At 31.9% G+C, this 22,501-nt stretch overlaps 1 protein-coding gene across 3 annotated transcripts in view; it reads right to left on the bottom strand.

The window, feature by feature from the left end:
* Positions 1-203: 203 nt before the first annotated feature.
* Positions 204-22,501, bottom strand: part of NTS (neurotensin) — a 90,860-nt gene continuing 68,562 nt past the window's right edge. Inside the window, exons 2-6 of one of the 3 annotated variants that reach the window (XM_074270911.1) lie at positions 21,022-21,105; positions 18,043-18,104; positions 8,105-8,326; positions 2,447-2,524; positions 204-561 (exon numbers count right to left, since the gene is read on the bottom strand). In XM_074270911.1, the coding sequence (XP_074127012.1) occupies positions 409-561; positions 2,447-2,524; positions 8,105-8,326; positions 18,043-18,104; positions 21,022-21,094 (588 nt within the window). In that variant the 5' untranslated portion in view covers positions 21,095-21,105 and the 3' untranslated portion in view covers positions 204-408. Of the gene's footprint in view, positions 562-2,446; positions 2,525-8,104; positions 8,327-18,042; positions 18,105-21,021; positions 21,292-22,501 lie in introns of those variants that run through there. The other 2 variants (XM_074270912.1, XM_074270913.1) reach the window with 2 other exon arrangements.

The following is a 22,501-nucleotide window of genomic DNA, read 5'->3' as shown; positions in this document are numbered from 1 at the left end:
GGCTATCAATAATTTATATACCCTAAGCTTTTCTTCAGGGCCCAAGTATAAACCAAAGGATTTCACTAGGACACTGGATGAAATTTTGTATAACATATATAATATTTTCACTGGTGTATTTTAATAATCAAATGTTTTTCATGTAAAGTTGTGAAATAGAATGATGTCGCTATTATTAAATAGTTTTTGTCACACACAATATATCATGCTTAGAAATGAGATTTATTTGGAATGTTTTCTGTCCAATTCTTTTGATTAAAAAAATCACATTCAAGAAACCATAATTGCAGAAGAGACAAAAACAGTTCTTTTATCATATAATTTTCACACTGATATGCTTGTATTTTTAATTAAAACAACCATGAAACACAATTATTCATTAACTAAATTAGATTTTTTTTTTTCTCCTCAATAGTAGGAAGAACTTCTTTTGAGAATGTAGGGTCTTCTGGCTTTATTCACATGGAGTTGCCTCTTCAGGATATAAGGGGTTTTCCTTTTCATGATTTCTTCTTTTTCACGGTTCAGATTTCCAGAATCAAGAACATCTTCTTGGAGTAACTGTAATACAAATAGAATCTGAATGAATTGGGGAATAGGATAATTATAATTCTTTAAACCTATATAGCACATAATAGTTCAAAAACTTTCATTTAGTGGAGAGTGTTGTAAACCTAGAATCAAAAGGATCTGAAATCAAATGTGACCTTAGGCACTTACTGGTTGTATTACCTACCCTGTCACTTTAACCACTGCCTGTTGCAATTTCCTCATCTGTAAAATGGGAATAAAGATAGCACCTGCCTTTCAGGGTTTTGGCAATGAAAAAATAAGATAATTGTAAAGCATTTTTCAAACTTTAAAGGGCTATATCAAATGTTAGCTATTATTATCATTATTAATGTTATCACATGTGCTCCTCAAAATAAACACAATTTTATAGCTAAGGAAACTAACAAGTTAAAAGTTTTGATTCAAGGACACATGACATGGGGAGATTAGGTGTAAAACACAAGACTCCCAACTGCCAATACAATATTCTTCCTACTAGATTCATTATCCCTCTACTTTATGGAGAGTTCTACACAGCTCGTACATCAGAGACATGTCCATCGAATCCCAGTAGCTTTTAAGGTATTGTTCATATTTTTTAGTTTAGGTGGCTAGTTGAATACAAAAGAAATACAGAAAAAAATAAGCACAAGGACTTTTCTTCAATACATTGGCCCTGGTCAGTTTCTGGCAAATCTAGAAAGTCATCCCATGAAAAAAAAAAAAAAAAAAAAAAATGAAAGGAGTGAACTTCTATAGTCTTCCATTATATGTATCATTCTGAAAGTAATCTGAGGATTTATTTTGCCCAATATAACTTTGGAGTCCAAGAACAAACCTAGTATTTTTGTTTGTTTGTTTGTTTGTTTGTTTTTTAATTAGAGTAGCTAAAATTTTGGGGGATATCCTAGAACTCAGATTCCAATCATCACTGTAGATTCATATATCTGAGGGAAAAAAGAAGAACAAGGAGGGGGAGGAACAGAACTAGGAAAAGAAAAAGAAAGAAGAGGAGGAGAAAGAAAAGGAGAAGAGGAGATGAAATTATTCAAGGGAATTAGAATAAGAATGAGGAGATTAGAAAATGCTTCTTTAGTGCAGGAGTTTTTCTCTTCTTAATTGGTATGCTGGACATCTAAAATAACATCACAAGCCTTGAGTAAATGGTTATTGAATTAAATATATGTCACTAGCAGAACATCAATTTGGTGATGGTTTTTATTTTTGTTTTTCCTATCAAAACTGATGTTGCCCTAGCTTCCAGTTATCTCATATGTACTATGCATTCCAGACAAGGCCTACTTCACATTTCCATACATGATCTTTCCATGTATGCATTATTTCCTTCCAAAAGAATGTAAGCTTTTTGAGGACAGGGTCATTTGACCTTTGTATGCCCAGGTACGAACTCAATGCCTAGAAACCGACAAATGTTTAATAATTTTGACAACTTCATGTGAATTGGATGGAATAGAATTCCATGGATTTGTGGTATACCTCTTAGTATTCTCTTTACCCAGTACAAAACAGAAAGAGAATGTAAAGTCTGAGGAGAGAAGGAAAATAAATGAGGAAACAAGTCCAGTCAAGTATGGCCTATTCTTAATGAAGCTAAATTTGTTTTTTAAGATTGCTTGCTTTTGAATACATTATTTTCATTCTTTTAGTTGAATATTATAGAAATTTGTCAAGAATCAAAATTAAATTCCCTGGTTTGCGGGCCATTTACTAGCCCCCTTTTCAAACTTTGGAAACCCTATTGACTTACCAAAATTTTTTTCTTGATAACTATAATCAATAATCATCCCTGCTAGTTTCCTAACAATATTCTAAGGTATTATTTGTCTGGTCCTGGTGATTTTAACTCATTGAGGGCAGCCAGGTTCTCCCTTACCATCTCCTCATTTATCTTCGGTTTCACCTCCCTGTTAATCATTTTTGTTTTATCATCCCCAGTCCAAAGATCATCCTCCTTGGAAAGAAAACAAGCAAAAGTTTTGAGTTAATTTATCCTCATCACTATTATCCATTATAAACATTCCATTCACCCTGAGCAAGATTCTTTCTCTTTGATTTTGCTTTTGTCTCCAATATAAATAATGATCCATTTTTTGTGATCCCAAATTTTTGATCTCAAATTTCTGGCCATTCTGAATGTTAGTATTTCAGACACAATTAGTATAAGATAGTGCTATATTTTAGCATTCATCTTCACTTATGTCATTTTATTTGAATCTTATATACACATCTTTGAAATATTAGACCATTAAATGCTATATCTTTTCTCTGAACCATTTGAAATCGCTTCTCTCCAAATCTGACATAAACATCAAATTATATCTGATATTCTTTATCTCAAAATTCATGAAAAATTTGTCATCTGCTACCAAGGTTGCTGCTGGTTCCATTACAACAAAAAAAGTCCTTCTTAATGCTGAGATATATGTTCAGAATAACAATTTCCCCATATACATCCATTTAAAAGAAGAGATAAAACCATATGGTTATTTTTTTCTTTTTTAGCTTTTCTGCTAATAAAAGAAAAGGAGTAAACCTCCAGCAGAGGTCCAGAGAATTGAGATCCCTAATTGCTTCTGAATTATGTTTCCATATCAGATGTTGTGGCATGCCATAAATTATTCATAAAATTCCTCCTTCTCTCTAAAATCTCAAGAAATATTTGGATAACAATATCACTTCCATTTCTCTCTCCATAGAACCTCATCCAAATGTTTTTAACCTAACTTCCTCTTCTGGTTCCTAGACTTTCTCACACAACAGTATCTTTTGAATATATAATGATATTCCAACCAATGAATTTATCAATTGTTTTACTTGAATAAAATGGAGACCCTTTTGGAATTTTATTCTGGTCACTAGTCATATCTTACCATATCTCAGTGATTCCTGTGAGGTCAAATTTGGTTCATTATTTTAGGAACTCTCATCACTTTGCTTAGTATCCAAGGTTTGTATATATATATATATATATATATATATATATATATATATATATTTATGTGTGAGTTTTTTGGTTTGTTTTAAATCTAAACATTTCATTCTATAGTTTTTATTTCTGGTTCTTTTTGCTTGTGAATTACATTGTTTTCCCTGCTAGTTTTCCTATGTTATAACTGTTCATCAATTGGGAAATCTATATGGCATTTTTTTCTCTACTCCTTCCTTTTTTGCCTGCTTTTCAAAAATTCTAGAAAATATGTTCTTGCCAGCCCTTAAGTATTCTCCAAAATAAATGATAAATTCTAAAATAGAATTTTGTATATTATCTTAATTATTCTAGCATATAATTTAATTCTTATGCCAAATAGTAAGCATAGTAGGGTTGATCATGGTAGTGATAGTGGTAATAGTGGTGGTAGTGATAATTATAGTAGTAATGGTAGTGGTGGTGGTAGTGGTGATGGTAGTGGTGATGGTAGTAGTAGTAATGCTGGTGGTGGTGGTGGTGCTGGTGCTGGTGATGGTGAGAGTGAGGTAGCGATAGTAGTAATGAGTATTTTAAAAGTGCTTTATTTGCAAAAAACTTTACATATATTAATTTATTTGATCCTCACAACAACCCTGTAAGGCAGATGCTATTAAAACCCCATTCCTCTGATGAAGAAACTGAAGGAGAGTTTATCAAATGATTTGATTAGGATTCTACAGCTAGCAAATATCTGAGGAGAGATTTAAATTCAGATTTTTCCATTTCCAAGTCCCACTCTGACTTCTCTACCATAAAACTGCCTTTATAAGTAAATAAGTGTGTGAGAATGAAGAAATAGATGTTTATAAAAAGGGTGGGGAAGAATGTAAGTACTCTAGAGCAGTTTTAAGCTATTTAACATTGATAATTATATGGAACTTTTGGTAAGCAGTGGTAATTTAAGGGGCACATAATTTCTCTCTTCTCCTGTTCTACATTAGTAAGAGGTAAATAAGTTTAAATAAATGAAAATTCTCTAAGCTTTTACTTGTATTCTAATCCTTGTATTAATACATGAGTCTTTTTAAATAACCTAAACAACTTTCATTTAATAGTCTTTTTTGGTGGTACTATCTCAGAAGCACCTACCATACATCCCAGCTCAGATAACCTGAAAATTAATTCAGCATCCAAAAGCTGTTCTTTCCATATGCTATTCATGGTTATTAACTAACCACTGTGTTCCTATCTTAGAAGCAATGAGCTGAGGTTGAACTACACTAGCTTTACAATGATTAATTGACAATCTAAGAGAGTTATGGAATCACCACACTAAATCTTGATGGGAAAAGGACACCATGCATGACTTATACTTAAAGACATTTTCAATGCTTATTTTGATGGTAACATATTCCAATATTTTACAAACAGAAATTTTTTAAAAGTATTTTAGAAAATATATTTTCAGTTGCTTGCCCATCTTAGGATAAAATATTTAGTCAAACTTTTGTATGTTTGACAAATTTTGAGTTCATTAATATTGTCTGTAAATGTCTTGATAGACTTCAAAAGGTGATCGATAATAATTGGAAAAAAAACCTTTAAATAATAGATTTCAATCTGCTATTATCCTCTTGAGGGGAAGAAGAAGGGGAAAAATACTATGACAAAATAACATTTCTAAATCTTTAGTTCCATGCTTTAATAATGTTATTATTTTATTTTAAATCATTCAATTATGTGTTAAAATTTTGGAAAGGTCATTACTTTTCTTTCTGTCTTTTATTTTTGAATGGAATTGTTTTCCTTCATTCTTTTTTTGTTTGTTTGTAAGATAATTGGAGTTAAATGACTTGCCCTGGATCACAAAGTCAGGAAGAGTTAAATGTCTGAGGCCAGATTTGAACTTGGATCCTTCTGACTTCAGAACTGGTGCTCTATCCATTGCACCACTTAGCTATGCCAAAAGGTTACTACTTTACAGCATGTTTTCCTGTCAGATATATTCTATATTAGAACATATTTGATATGACAAATTGACTCTCTTTTCATTTGGAATTGGGGGCAGGATGGAGGAGTTTGTCAAAAAAAAATGCTCTATTTTATTATTTGCCTATTGTAGCCATAAGTATATTATCCTTTGTCATCAATAATATGGCATAGAATAAAGAATAGAGAACTGATGAATCATGGAATTAGGAAGATCTACTGGCTTCTTTTCTTTTCTGTGACATATATCAGCTTTACAATTAGAAATAAGTCAGTTAATTTCTCATTGCCCCAAAGACTGCCTAAGATAATACATTTCAGAGAAGTTGTTGGTTTACAGCTATAATAAGAATTAAGAGAATATTCCCCGCTCCCAAAAAATATAATTTTGGATCCCCTATCCCTGCCCCCCAAAAAATAATTTGCAAAAGCAAGATTTTTTTAAAGAGCAGGAAAATTGAACATTATTTTGAGTCAAGAAATGGCAAAAATAAAAATTAGTCAGGCTTACAGATTTTTTTTTTCCACTGAATTTCTATGTGCCTAAATAGGAACACTGGAAGTAATATAGCTATGTCTTTCCTCTTTCACTCTATGAAAAATTAGGAAAATTGATAATTATAGTCCATTGGGAATACTGTAATCAACATAAAATTCAAATATGAAAGATGGACAATTGTCACAGCTCTCAATCTAAAAAGTATTTAATTCTACTCCTCCCTCAACCCGGTATAGATTTTTAAAAAATTATTTCGCTTGCCAGTAATTTATTTCCCTACAGCTTTAAAATAAATTCAATAAATATATGATTTAGAATATGAGAAGCTTGTCTCAGAGCCATGGAGACACTGGGTCAAGATTTGCATCTGATATATACTGACCCAGTGAACCTGAGTAATCCGATAATCTTCTTAATGTCTAAGGCAATTAAAACTAGACATTACAGGGAAGGTGCTAATCTACATTGACAGAGAGAAGTCCTCACTGGGAATTCCTTACTTCAGTAATGAAGTCATATGTTCATCTAGTCCTGTGTACCAAAAACACTATATGTTAGACTAGGGGAGGGATCCAACTCCCATTGCCAAGTAGGTTACATTCTATTGGACTTTGACGCTATGCTTTTCCAATACATCAAGCTGGTTCCAAACCAGTCTTCCTAGATAGCTAAAGTGTCAAGAGTAATCCTTTCACTCCTTTAGTGGTCATTAGGCAGCCCTATATGATAGATTTCTCATTAACTTCTTTGAAATAAAATTCACAGAATGGATCCTCAGAATAGAAGGAATAATAATACTATAATAAACTATGCAGCACTTTATTGTTTGAAAGACACACACACACATAATATATATATATATATATATACATATATATATATATATATACAAACACATACAGATCTGTGTATATGTATGTATATTTTAGATAAATAGATTGATTGATAGATATCTCACAATCATCCTTTGAGGTAGATGTTATTATCACCCCTGTGATAACATATGTGGAAACTGAGGCTCAGAGATAAGTCAATTTTCCAGGATCAAAACAAAGTATCTGAGGCAGAATTTGAATTTAAGTCTTGCTGACTAAAAATCTAATGTATGATGACATTTTGTATTCTGTGAGGCAAGGAAGCTGTTTTATCTATACTAAGTAGGATTCAAGCCTTCAAATGATTTGTTATGGGAATGATATTACAAGTTAAATTACATCATTGCAGATAAACTTTATAATCACAATCTAGTTAACATCTCCAAATGATGCATTTAATGTATGAATAGTTAAGCCCAATTGTCTAGATTGATATTTTATAATTATTGGTCCATTAATTTATTAAGAAAGTTTGTTTTTCTTCTTATATGTCTTTTCTTATTATAAGCAACAAACTTTAAAATGGATTCCCCTTTTTACTCCTCCATGATTCCATTTCCTTCAGGATTTCCCTCCTAATCTTGAGCTCCTTAAATAGGCAGAACCAAAAGAACTAAAACCTGTTACCTACTAAGGCAGAAATAGTCTGAGATTGACAAATTATGTGCTTTGTTAAATCTGTTTGTTTAAGTAGGCCCTGATTTACACATTTCCTTGAAGTTTTGATTAATGAAAAAATATCCTATAATTGAGTTTTAGTGGGGTTAAAACTAGTTGCTGAAAAGAAAAGAAATTCATATTCAATGGAAATGGGATACCCTATTTTGAGATGCATTGACTCCTATTAATATTGTACTAGTCTAAAAAAATTTTATAGCAATTGAAATCATCCCCATCGTGGAATTGATAACTGACCAAGAATGGCTTCATGGCTCTTGACAAAAATACAAATATTTTGAATTCCCTAAGATTCCATGGACATCAAAAAAAAGTTCTCCTTTGAGTATGAATTAGATAAATGAATATGAGTAAATCTCCATTAAAATATACCTTCCTTCTAAATTTGGAGGGAAATATTTTACTTAACCTCAAATATTTGAAAAGTAGGTTGATGTTTGCCAGAACTGGGAATCTACATCATTCATCACCAACATTTTTTATAATTTTGCTATTATTGTAGTTGTCAGAATCGGGAGAAAATCAATAGAAATCAGAAGTAAATCCATGAAACAAAAACTAGGTTTGCATTTCATGTCTTACCTCCCAGTGCTGAAAAGCTCTGCTACGACAGATTTTCTGGAGCTGGTAAATGGTCAGCATGGCTTCCAAGTTAAAGCCTTCCAAAGTTGAGAACTGCCTTCTCATAACAAGCTCATCTTCACTGGTCTCCCCTATTTCTTCAGCTTGGCTGTTTAAGTTATTGACAAGGCTGCACACATTCAGCAGAGTCATTTTCCAGTGAGGAAATCTTGCTTTATTGATCTGTGGTAGGCAAAAGAAAATATAAAACTGAAGATCCCATCTTCAAATTGGTTTTACAATAAGAAAATGAGGAAATTGGTGATAGAGTCAAGCTTGAAATTTTAAAGAAATTGTTATTTTTTAATGTTAGATTTTGGGATTTATATATTATTAAAATACAAAAAACAAACAAACAAACAAAAACACAAGCATTGGGCATCCCATCTACTGAACTGGGTGAGCAACCTTAAGAATCATTTTCTCAATCCTGTAGTCTCATTTTACTAATGAGGATGCTGCTATAAGGTAATGATAAAAAACAAGGAAATGGTTAATTATTTTATCTTTTGCAGTCTTTCTAATGAAATATTATTTGAAGATTTTTCTAGAATTATGATTTCATGAAAATGTTTTGAAATTTGTCCATTTTTAAATTTTATAAACAATTCCAATTAATCATTTAGCAGCTACATTTTAATATTCAGATAAAAAGGAAAAGTGTAGTTCCAATGATCATCATTATTCACTGAAAGTGAAAAAATCACCAACTATGTTGTTGATGAAACGGAATGGGAAAATAGGAACTTGACCTATAAGATCTTAGAATATTTTAAATAGAAAACAGTAGTAGTAACAAATTAATAATATTATTATAATAGCAACAGCTTGAACTTCACATAAAATCTCATTTGATCATCATTATAACTTAAAAAGTAAAGTACTACAAATATTGTCATTCTCTCAGCGGTTCTCCAACTACGGCCCCCCAGGCCAGATGCGGCCTTCTGAGGACGTTTATGTGGCCTGTCTGGTTATGACAAATGGGCTGAGGGGCGGAGACAGAGTGTGAGTTTTTGTTTTTACTATAATCCGGCCCCCCAACAGTTTGAGGGACAGTGAAGTGGCCCCCTATTTAAAAAGTTTGAGGACCACTGGAAGAAACCCAAGCTCAGAAAAGTTAAATAACTTAAGAAGTCGCTAGATGGCACCATAATGCACGGAGCATTGCCCCTGGAATCAGGAATAAATACATAATAATAAATAAATCTAGTTTCAGATATTTGTAAGCAAGCCATTTAACCTCTGATTGCCAAAGTTTAAACATCTGTAAAAAGGGATGGGAAATGTGAATGATAATAACAACCTGTCTTTTAAGATTGTTTAAGAGTAAAATGAGATAATATTTGTAAATTACTTTGCAAGTCTTAAATCACTATTTAAATGCTATCTACATACTATAGAAATACAAGAAAAAGGCATAAGAGCTGAAATCAGAACACAGATCTTCCTACTCTGAGTCAGCACTCTATGTACTATTCATAAAAAGGGAAGGGATTTAAATTAAGAGCCCCTTTGGTAACTCCCTGCTTTTGAATTGTAATCTAATCCTATGACCCTAAGAAGTTACCTGCACACAAGAGCAACATACCATAATAGTAGAAAAATAGAAAAGATCTGCTTTTCTGAAGATCCACAAGACAAGGATTTATTTGTAGTATTACTGTTTATTCTGACAAGAATTAAGACCTCCTCCATCAAGCTCTGCTTTTGACACTTCTTGTCTATGTAATCATGAATAAGTCTCTTATACTTTCAGGGTTCAAGGCAACTTCCTAAGACCAGACATTGAAGAGAAGATAGAAGATGGTAACTTGAACTGGTCCAAAGACTTTCCTGATCTAAGAATTTCCAAGTCGAGTCTTGATCTTATGATTCTGTGACTACTAGTGTACAAGTGATATTAATTATATTAATATGATATGATATATTAATTATACTCATTAAACTTTGCAAATATTGATAGAATCAATTCTCACTGCTTTGTAGGAAGCTTATTAGAGGAGATGTTATGTAGAACAATGTTAAATGTTCTGTTTTTGTTTTTTTAACATAATGTGATCTTAAAGACATGAACAAAGAACAATGTAGGCTCCTCAATCCGTATTTATGTTCAGAATAAACAGTAATATCATCACCCTGCAGATCTTCAGGAAATCAGGTCTTGCGAAATAGATGAGATAAAGTAAGAAAAATAGATGCTATTGTATTACTATTTAATCACTACAAATTCATGCATCATTTAAAAAAAAAAGTGACAGCCTCTTATTTTCTGTACTTTTTAGTAGGTAATAAAAGCTTGTATTTAGAAAAGAGATGGTGACAAAGTGAACAGAATGAATATATGGGCAAAATTAAAAGACTCTGTAACTAAGGAAATACTGAAAATTCAGGAAGGATCCATTGTAAATTTCTAGTGTCATATGTAAAGAATTATCCCAATTCAATGCAACTGAACAAACACTTCTTAATTTTATTTTAGGTAAGACAATGGAAATTAGGTGACTTGCCCAGTCACACAGCTATTAAGTGCTAAGTAAAGCTGGATTTGAATTCAGATTCTCCCCATTTCAGGCCAAGTGCTTTATCCACCAAACTAATTATCCCTGAACAAATACTTCTTGAGCCCATGCATTGAACAAAACACTATACTCTATTTGGGAGATACAATGATTTTAAAATAGAACTTTCTATTCCCCCAACTAGATTTCATTCTACTTTATTGCCATGATAGTGATAGATAAAGGCCAAATGCAGTACAATAACAGCTCTGGTTACAGAAGAATTGGGAGCAGTTAGGTACTGCAAGAGAGAACTGGTAGGCTTGATTTTGAATTAGGTCCCAGGTACAAGCTGTGTGACTCTGGGCAAATGACTTAATTCTGTTTGCCTCAGTTTCCTCATCTGTAAAATGAGCTACAGAAATAGCAAACTAGTCTAGTGTTTTTGCCAATAACAAAAACAAATAACAACTACAAAAACATAAAATGTCAGATACAACTGAATAATGGCAATAAAAACTGAAGGACTATCTCCATTAAAGGAGATTTCAATCTTTTTTTTTTTTTTCATCAATACTTGTTGGTTGTAAGTTCTTTCAGTGATCAGATTCCACAAAAATCATCTATGTTAAAAACTATCACTATGAGTAAGATATTTAAAGAAGTGGTTTAACTTTATACCTAGTTGGCTATATAATAGCTATATTATGTTAGTTATATATTAGAATTATAATAGGTATAATATTATAATATAATATACAACCATTATTCCTTACTTGTAGATTTGTTAGATTTTTTATCAGCCTTTCTGTATAATCTATATCAAAAGCAGAAAACAAGAGTAAAGCTTAAAAGCAATAGCCAAAAGAATAAAAAGTTATCCTTTCTAAACTAATTTTCTTTCAAAAAATGAATAATTTGGTGAATGTGTAATAATATGAAAGACCAGAATATATATATATATATATATATATATATATATATATATATATATATATATGGCTATATTTTAAAAGAGATGAAATTATTCCTGATTTTGGAAGATCTACTTTGAATCTTAAAAACTCACCAATGCAGAGTTGATAAATTTTTGTCCTTCTAATAGAATAAAGACCTCATGATGCTTCACTTTGATCTGTCTTTTCCTTTATATTTACAGCAATGCCCAGTGCTTAGCAGATACTTGATAAATGTTTCTTGAATTCAATGATTGAAATAGTATAATCCAAAGTGATTTAATCTAGGAGGTAGAGGGCCTGGGTTTTATATGACCTACTGCCCCTGTTCTCTTGTGCAAGTCCCTTAACCTCTATTTATTTCTTTGTAAAATGGGAATGAATATAAACAAGCAGTTTTCAGATGAAGAAATTAAAACTATTCATAATCATAAGAAAAATACTCTAAATCACTATTGGTTAGAGAAATACAAATTAAAACAATTCTGAGGTACCACTTCATACCTATCAGATTGTCTAATATGACAGAAAAAGAAAATGCTAAATGTTGAAGGGGATTTATGAAAACTGGCATACTAAGGCACTATTGGTAGAGTTATAAACTAGCCTAATGGTTATGGAAAACAATTTGGAACTATGCCCAAAGGGCATCAGACTGTTGCATATCCTTTGATCTAGCACTACTAAATCTGTAAAGAGATCCTAAAAAAAAAGGGGGGGGGGGAAAGGACCTACATATACAAAAATTTTTATAGCAGCTCTTTTTGTGATGGCAAAGAATTGGAAATTGACAGAATGCCCAACAGCTGGGGAACAACTGAATAATTTGTGTATATAATTGTAATGGAATATCATTGTTCTATAAGAAATGAGCAAGAAGATTTCAGAAAAACTTGAAAAGACATACATGAACTGATGTTGAGTGAGGTGAACAGAAGAATACTATACACAGTAATGGCAAAGCTGAATGATGATCAGATGTGATAGACTTCTCTCTTCTCATCAATAGGATAATCAAGACATTTCCAAAAGATTTGTGATGAAAAATGCCATCAGCATCCAGAGAAAGAACTATGTGGAGTCTGAGTGCAGATCAAAGCATACTATTTTCATTTTCTTAAATTACTTTTTTTTGGATTTTTCTTTCTTGTGTTTTTTTTCTTTTTCTTTCTTTCTTTTCTTTCTTTCTTTTTTTTTTTTTGATTTTTCTTTCACAAAATGATTAAAATGGAAATGTGTATAACATGATTGTATGTATAGTTTTTATCGATTGCTTGCTGTCTTGAAAAGGAGGGAAGGAAAGAAATTTTGGAATTTATAGTATTATAAAAAATAATGTTGAAAGCTATCTTTACATATAATTGGAAAAAATCAGATGCTATTAAGTGGAAAAAATGGAAATGAAACTGGCAAACCATTCCAGTATCTTTGCCAAGAAAACCCAGAATGGGATCATGAAGAAGCAGACATTGCTGAAATGACTGAATAACTATAAAAATGTCATTGAGACTAGAAAGCTGGCCTTGGATTAGGAAAGTTTCTGACTTTAATACATGCTGGATGAATAAATATGGGAAGATAATTCACTTTCTCAGTACCCCAATTATAGAGTAGGTATATATTATATGCATGGGGAAATGATTTCTTAGGGGAGAGGAGAGGAAATAGAGGAGAGAAAGCATGTCATAAAGAATTTGCTTGTCAATAATTTTGAAAAGCTTGTATTCTAGCCAGCTTCATATATTTTCCAAGCCCTTGTGGTACTTTTAGGTAACCTTCTCATAGTTAGGGGTTAAGTAACAAACAATATATTCCTTTCTAACCACCACTATATTCTAACCACCACTCATCCCTCAGTCTAATGAGACCTTATTAAGTATTTCATCCTGATGACATGAATAAAGATGTTCATAAATTTGAAAGTGATAGGGAGATATATGAAAATTCAATTAATTAATTTAAAACATGGCCAAATCACTAATAATTGTCTGAAAATAAGCAATAATTTTAATGGCATTTGATTTTAAATATTTCTGACATATCTATTTACTGTGAAGTCAAGCAGTTTTCTACATTTAAATTATCAATCTAATAATTCAATTATAATTTCAAAAATCTAGTCAACAAATAGTTTAGGTGAATTTTAAAGTATGTAAAATAAGTTTTTCCTCCCTCTACCTCACTTCTCTCATTTTAATATCTCCTCCTACTAACCCTCTATTATTTTACCTGAAGTATTAGTTTCTTTTTAACTTCCCTCCATATGGCCTCCTCTTCCATCTTCATAATATTCATGTATGCCTTTATAATTTCAAATTTCTATGAAGCACATTGAAAACCTACCTTTCCCCCCTCCTCAAAAAAAGGTTTTCATTGAACCAATTTAGAGGTATCATTTTGTTTAACAAGAAAGATAGAAGTTTTTTGTTTGTTTGTTTGTTTGTTTCTGTTAAGATGTTTCCTGAAGGAATATGTTTGAACACGGCTTTTTATATTCTTCAAATAAGAAATGAAGCATCTTTTCAGCCCCAGGTTTGACTGAAGTCCAACAACAAAATAAATAAGAGTAAGAATAATTTAAAAAACCCACAACAATAATACATTAAATTCAAAATTAAATAACCAGTTATGAAAACTAACATAGCCAGTGTTTAATCTCCTCAAGAGATAGTTCCATGTAAGTATTATTGGTAAAAGTAAAGGGTTTTTGATCATAAAAATGAAATTTTTCAATCATACAATCTCTAATATGCCTAATATTCTAAAATTCTTTGAAACAAAAAAAGAATCATAGTGTTATAGATCTAGATGTCATCATTCAGTTCACTTCATTTCTCAAGTTCCTGTTATGTGACTGTGCTAGTTTCTAGCCATACAAAGGATCAAAAATGAGGGATGGGAGAGTGAAAGGTGAAGAAGTCCCTGTCCTCAAAAAATTTATTTGTAATAGGTTTTTAAAGGTAGATATTTCAAAAGGAGACTTTTACAAGTGAGTAGTAAACTGAGACCTAGAGAGGTGAAAGCCTTTATTCTTCATTCTTTGATTTCTAGATTAATGTGTTCCACATTAATGGAGAGGGTAATTAATAATAATAATAAATAGATAAATATCTAATACTTACATAGCATCTTAACATTTATGAAGGTTTTTATAATTAATATTTTATTCTCCTACCATCCCTGGAAAATAGATGTTATTAGCATCCCAATTTTATAGTTGAGGAAACTGAACCCAAAAAAGTTCAGTGATTTTCTGAGGATCTAGTCAGTTTCTAATGTTATATTTGAGCTCCAATCTTCTTAAAATCAGAACCAGAGTTCTGTCTATTGTGGTACCTCCTACTTATCTCAGAGACTATCTAGTCAAAGACCTGCTATTGAATCAGTATCACAGAGTGTAAGGAATTTACTACAAGAACATTGAGCTAAGTGGAAACACATTCCTCTGAATTTATCTAGTCATATAAATTAGATATTTTCTATCTATCTATCTATCTATCTATCTATCTATCTATCTATCTATCTATCTATCTATCTATATTCCCCCCCACTGTCATCTCTGATGCATTTCTATTCAGTTTCTCTGAGAAGGTTCAGAGGAACAAATAATTGATCATCTATAAATTGGAGAGAAGTTAGAATTCCCAGATCAAAGGTAAAAGATCTAACAGATGCCAAAACACTTAAGTGATTCTGAGGATGTTGGACAGTCATGTATGTGAATCTTGTTACTATTTCTACAACTCTGGGCAAGCTATTTAACTTTTATTTGTCTTCTTTTTCCTCAACTGTAAAATGGGGATAATAATAGTGCCCTACCTCCCAGGATTATCGTGAGATTAAGTGAGATAAGATTGCACTGTGCTTTGTAAAACTTCATACACTATTTATTATTTACTATTATTTACACACCACTATTTGCTATTATCATTTGTTTAAAAAGAAGTCTCTAGCCTTTCAAACACTGAATGTTAGATTTATGATCGACTTCTATTTTGATCTATCCTGAGTGCTTTTGGCACCAAGTGATCTGAAAGATGATATTTACTAGTTTATGGGCCTAAAATATGGAGGGTACTTCCTCCCTAATTCCTCTAGAAAGAATAATATTAGTGTTGAGTCAATATTCAAATTGCTTTGGTCTTAGAATTCTATCAGAGCTATTTTAGGTCCTCTGGTATCAAAAGCTTTTTTTTTTTTTTTTTTTTTTTTCCTGAGATAATTAGGGTTAAGTGACTTGCCCAGGGTCTCACAGCTAGGAAGTGTTAAGTGTCTAAGGCCAGATTTGAACTCGGGTCCTCCAGACTTTAGGACTGGTGCTCTATCCACTGCACTACCTACCTGCCCCCTTTGGTTTTGACCATAACCTATCTTCATTGCTAAATCCATCTTGTGGCACAATATTGGGAATTATTTGCTAATTAATGTTGGTTTTTATTTCCTTGGAGGGATATTAGTTATTAGGCATTTGGCTCAAGTTCCCATAGACCAAACATACACTGATTGGGAGCAAGGACTGTTTTGGAACTTGTATACTTAGTCCTGATAATAGTAGATGCTTAATAAAATGCTTTTTGATTAGCACCACTTTGTCCAGGAAATCTCCTTGATTCCTTCCTCCTTACATTTAATAGTTCTTTCTGTGGCCTAAATTGCCCTGGAATTTTACATTTTTGGGAATCTATGAACTTCTCCCTTTCATAAAATAAGCCTTTCAAGAGTAGAGGTTATTTCATTTGTGTCTGTTTCTCCTGAGCTTGAAACTGTTCCTGACATATTAGAAGATACTTAATAATTGCTAGAATTGAATTGCTTTTCCTATTCAAATACATCAGACCAACAGGAAACACCAGTGGCCCTAAGTTCTATAATTACATGGTGCAATAAGCTCAAAAACAACCAACACTCAGTTTTGCATGGCCCATTATTGGCACAACAAGTTATTCAAATCCTTAACTATTCTTACATAATAATAATCATTGTGATATTTAATTATGTATATAATATGTAAAATATATAATATATAACTTATATTTTATATAAATCACTAAATATTCTTATGTATAGAATTAGCCTTAATGATAATGATTTGCAGCTAACATTTGTATAGTATTTACTATACTGTGCTACAAATACTTTTCATTTGATCCTCACAGTGACCCTGAGAAGTAGGTGGTATTATAATCCTTCTTTTACAGATGAGGAAACTGAGGTAAATAGAAATTAAGTGATTTTGTCCATGTTACACAAACAGTCGAAGATTACATTTGAATTTAGGTCTCCCTGATTCCAAGCCCATCATACTAAGCACTTTGTAAGCTGGTTGCCCCAAATAATGTAGAATTACATTTAGCATAAATAATATTTAGCACCCACAAGTAACAGTTTCTCTTACATTAATCATTCAACAAGCATTTATTAAGTGCTTACTATGCACCAGACACTTGTATTTAGGAGGCACTTAAATGATTACCAATTGATTGATTGATTGATCTAAAAAAGGCAGTGTAAAGAGTAGTGGATATTAAAAAAAAATCCTGGTTTTGATTATTGACTGTTACTTCCTCTCTGTGTGACCTTGGACAAATCACTTATTCTGTCCTACATCTCAGTTTCCTCAGCTTTAAATGATTTAGTTTGTACTAGATGATTTCTCGGCTCCTCTTCAACTTAAAAAGAATGATGCATTGGGTTCAAATTCTGACTCTGTTTACCTGTCTAACTGGGGCAAGCCCCCTTTCTTCTCTGGATTTCAGTCAAATATCATCTTCTCATCTGTCATCAATTTAATAAATTGGACCTCTAAGATCCATTCAGGAAGATCCTAAGAAACCTCTGAACAAACATTTCTAGTTGAACTCTATTAATTTTTCAACAAGAAAGCCAAGCATATATGATTTGACCTGTTGTTAAATTACCAGTTAGTGATGAAGACACGGAGCTGGTATTATAGATCTCCTTACTCTTGATTCAACTGTCATTTCACTACTCCATGGTGTCTCCTCCCATTTGTCACCATTTTTTATTCCAGAGATATATAAGCCATTTACTGCTTCCCTTACACAATCTAAAAACTGTCCAGTTAGTTTTCATTTAAGCATTTAAATTGAGGTCCATAAACCTTTCATCAAACCTAATCTAATAAGGGTAGAAACACATTTTTCCTTCAGTAACTTTACTTCTTTCTCATGAAATCAAATGTGACCATTTAATTAAAACAACACTTTGATGAGTGAGAGTCATGGTAGCCTTCTCTGTGTCAATGTCAACACTTTTATTCTTCCTTTGAACTCAAGGAAAATTTTTCAGAAAAAGGAAATGCTTCCAAAAAAACTTTTAGATCTAGCCTGGAACCGATTACCATCTGAAAGGGTGACCATGTTCATAATGAAAAGGACCGATGTTCAGCAACCATTGATTGGAGGAAAGAAAAAAAGATTACCTTTGATGTGTACATATTGGTCAATAAATCTGCTTCCAGCGCCTTCATTTCCTCTTCTGAATCTGAAGGGGAGAAAAATAAAAAACACCTGTTTGTTATCAAATATTAATTAACTAGATCATTCCATGATCATTTTTTTTAAGTTTGAGTTTGGTTTAATATTAAAAAAGTCAAGATTTAAGCAGGAACTAAGTTTCTTCTCTAAATATAAAAGAGAAAGAGAAAGGTAAGAAAGAACAGAAATAGAGACAGAGTGACAGAGTCAGAGAAATGGAAAGACCAAAAAAAGGGAAAAATGGAAAGAGTCAGAGCTAGGGAGAGAGAGAGAGAGAGAGATTCACAATTAGAGACAGATAAAAATATACAGAGACACAGAGAGATAGACACAGAGACAGAGATAGAGATAGAGAGAAAAAACAATTAAAATGGTCTTAAAATAATAGGTATTTAGATGAATAAAGGCTTATTTTTAAAAAATCTTTGTGTAAGGTTGTTAAATAAGGTATTATATTGAAACTATTTCTCTAAATAATGTTTATATTTTCTATATAGTACTCAAGTCATAGATGCTATATATTTCAATTTTCCTGGAAATTTAGCACTGTATTTGATCCTTATCAGCCATGTAATCTACATCCAAACACTGTCATTATTCATTTTAAAGATGTCCTAAAATCAGAGATCTTGTATTGTAATGAAGGTCTAAATGACTGCTACTCCAAATATCCTATTTTATTAAAAAAAGGAAACAGAGACTAATGACGTCAAATGTCCAGTCCAAGGTCACACAAGGCAGCAGCAGTGTTGGATTTTGAAACCAGGTCGTCTAATTCCAAATGAATTTCTACTGCATTTGGATTAACCACATACGTTGCCTTACTTCTAAATTATACAGTTTGAAAAGGTATGATGTATGAGTTCAAGAGAAATGTTTACAATTAGAACACAGTCCACATCAATAGGTTATTGACAACAGTCAACCATTTTTCACTGAGCCTTTGAACAAAAGGTTCTGCAACTCTTCTGAATTCAGATATCATTTTAGATTTGAATACACATTTTGAAGCAATTAGTTTTATCCTACAAGAAAGTGACATTGGGCATATTCATTTAGGAAATGAAGGTCTAGTTTCATATGAAATTAAGAAAAAAAAATTGGCTGAATATTTCTCACTGGTAAACTTGAAATTATTTTCTATAGTCCTTATAATAACTATTCTCCTGTGGATTTTTTTTTAAATAAAGAACATTTAAACAGGTATCTTTTGAATAAAGTAACAGAGGCCTATAAAAAAAAAAAAAAACTACTATATTAACTCACCAACACTGTCTTAGGTTCCCATTTTAAGACAAGTTAGATTCAGTGAAATGACTGAGGCCTTTTATCTTATCACATATATTTACACAAAAGGGCTGAACAGTTACATTAAACTTGGATAAACAATTTGTTAATAAACTTTACTAAGAGGTATGATTTTTTTCTAAGAAAACAATATTGTTTTCCTTTAGGGACCATATTTTACTTTTTTTTTCTCTTGAAGAAAATATAGACAAATATCATGAGCCAGCTTTAAATGATCAATCACTGAAACCCATAAATCAGGAATTATTGTAGAAAGTTGTTTTGGACAGAGTGCTTAATTAAGCAATAGCAATCCCTTTCAAAGATAGTTTTACTACATCTTTCATCCCATGTAACTAAAGTGCATCATATTGCAAATTGAATCTTTATTAAATTAGAATCATTTTTCCTACAAATGTTAAAGCAACATTCTCAAAATTAGTATAGATAAATAACTTTTTGAAAACACTTTTATATATTCTTCTATTATAGTAATTTTAAAAATTCAAGTAGAAGCTTAACATAAAGAGGAAGTTAGATTTCATAAACTCTTTACCTCTGAACTGTGCAGAAAAAAAGGTAATATCTAAAAATATGTGCTGTTTAATGCCATAAACTATCTTCAAATGGTCTATGCTTGAAAACAATAAATTATGGTTATGCTGAGTACTGTTTTAGATTTAATGGATAACTCAAATGTAATTTAGCTGTCTTTCATCCTACATTGCTATGTCTTGATATCCTATTGCTAAGAATGCCTGAAATTGACATACACTTTCTCAGTTCTTTTTCAAGTTTTTCACTGCAAACATCTTTGACTAAGCAAAGCTATAAAGGGCCATTCTCTATTTGCAAACTTACCTTCCATAAGAAAAAAGTAACATGCAACCAACAATATCTGTCCTGTTGCCTATATGTACCAAATACATAAGAATATGTCGGTATATAAATATAGTATAATGTTATATATAATATCAGTATATAATATAACTATAGCTGCACATTTACGTATATATATATACTGATTCTTCCCTGATGTTTTTAGTATCTTCCAAGATAATTAGAAAAACACTTAAAAAAATTCTCTGATATTGCTCAACATTTTTAAGATAGTAGTTATGTGCTGAGATAAAAAGTTGTAAGTCTTATTATCAGATGCAATCATAATTTTTGGTAATCACAAGTCAACTTTCACTATTATCCACTAATGTGTGTTAAACATTTTTGCATATTGCTAATAATAAAGGAGAGAAAAGCTGAAAGCATAAATGAGGATATTAGTTAAGCATCTTAATTTAATGATGGGTTACCATTTGGCTTGACAGGTATTGCCTCTGCACTCTCAAATGGGGAGAAATAGCCTGATATAGCCTTATTATTTAAGTATTGGAGTTTCAAAAAGTGTCAAATCATATTTTCATCTTTCACACTGGCACCAGCTCTACAGATATTTAAAGGAAATACTTTTGTCCTCCTCTGTCTTCACAAATAAATTAATCAGGCATTTGTACTATAGAGCAAAAACAGGAATAAGTTAAAAATTTTTCACTATGGATATGTTAGCATAGATTATAGAAAATAATAATTAAAAAAACAAAAAGATTATTTCTCACTTAGCAAAGAGCAGCTGAGCTTACCTGAGCACAGACTCTGGGAAGTAAAAGCCAGAAACATCATGCAGACCAGTGGAATTCTCATTCTTGCCATCATCCTTTAGCCTTCTAGTAAGTAAAGTCCATAAATATTAGAGAGAGCAATTGAAGCTGGAAATGAGTCTCTCTCCTTTCCTATTGCCTTCAGCTGACTTTGAAAGTGACTGAACCATGAGGGGAGCTCTGGATGATTCTCTATATATACATAAGCAGTGGGATGATGTCACAAATATACAGGGATTATCTCTTTGTGAAATGCCCTCCTTTGATTCCTCCCCCCCCTTCCCTTTACACTTCCTCCTTTCCCTCCTCCTCTGTCTCCCCTTTCCTCCTACACAGATGAACCTTGAGTGAGACTGATGCTATTCCCTGATTGTAGTGCTTTACATTTCTGACGCACTCAAGAGCCATCCAAAACTATTACCATGTAGGGCAAACTAGACCCCCAGGCATGAAACCTGCCAGCAATTTGGCATCTCTCTACTACCTATTGCTTTTCTCTATAATAAGTTTTCTTTTCTTTTCTTTTTTTTTTCCATAGGAGATCACTATTCCTGAAATCCCTAGTTTTCAATTTTAATCTCCAAGTAGAGCCATTAGGGAAGTCAGTGACTTTATTTTCTAATATAAACAGCAACAGAAATAATAAGAACTCATTTTAAAAAATAGAACTTGTAATCAACTCTTCTTTGTATTTTAGTATTTTCAATGGCATAGGTTTTAGAAAATCAGAATAAAAAGAGTTGAAAGTGTAAGATAGGCAGAACATGAGACCTAATGTCTGGATTGAGCTTAGATAGGATAAAAATGGAAATATATTAGGAGAAAGAGATGAGAGAAAAAAAGTCATGCTCTTTTTTTTTGCCATCATTTTTATAAATATCTCTTGTTTTTAATTCACCTTTTTCCCCCTTATATTTCCCCTCACTTTCTCACCCAGATAACTTAACAACATATATTGCAAATCACCTCAGCAAAAGTAAACAAGTATATTCAATATAGTCTCAATAATAAACAGATTTTCTTCTCTAGTTTGTTTGATTTATATGATCAGGTCAATAATTTTTTCCCTGAGAGGATGGCAAGCTGCTCTGTACTTGAATACTGCTCAATAATACTATTCTGAGTACTAGTTGAATGTCTTGGAAATCAGATTTTATCTGCAGAAAGTCTCCCAAATATAGCACATTTATACCAGATTTGGCAGTGTGAAAGACACTATATTATGCTTATGAACTCAGTAAGCTTTAATTAATATTGGTCCCTCCTTCTTTTTAAAGTAATTTACTTATATATATCCTTCCTTCCACATCTCTCCTGCTGTTAACCAATTTTGACTAATTCTTACCTTGGATAAGAATGGGCATACTTCATCCTCTGTCCTATCCTTTCTTGGATCTAGAATCTACTTACCATCATCCACTTATGTACCTATAGAAAATGGTTCTTTACCTCTGGAAAGGTG

The sequence above is a fragment of the Sminthopsis crassicaudata genome, chromosome 5 (genome assembly GCF_048593235.1).
Source record: "Sminthopsis crassicaudata isolate SCR6 chromosome 5, ASM4859323v1, whole genome shotgun sequence".
In the NCBI taxonomy this organism is placed as follows: Eukaryota; Metazoa; Chordata; class Mammalia; order Dasyuromorphia; family Dasyuridae; genus Sminthopsis; species Sminthopsis crassicaudata.
Note: the sequence above shows the minus strand (reverse complement) of the source record. Positions and strands in the feature narration are given on the sequence as shown.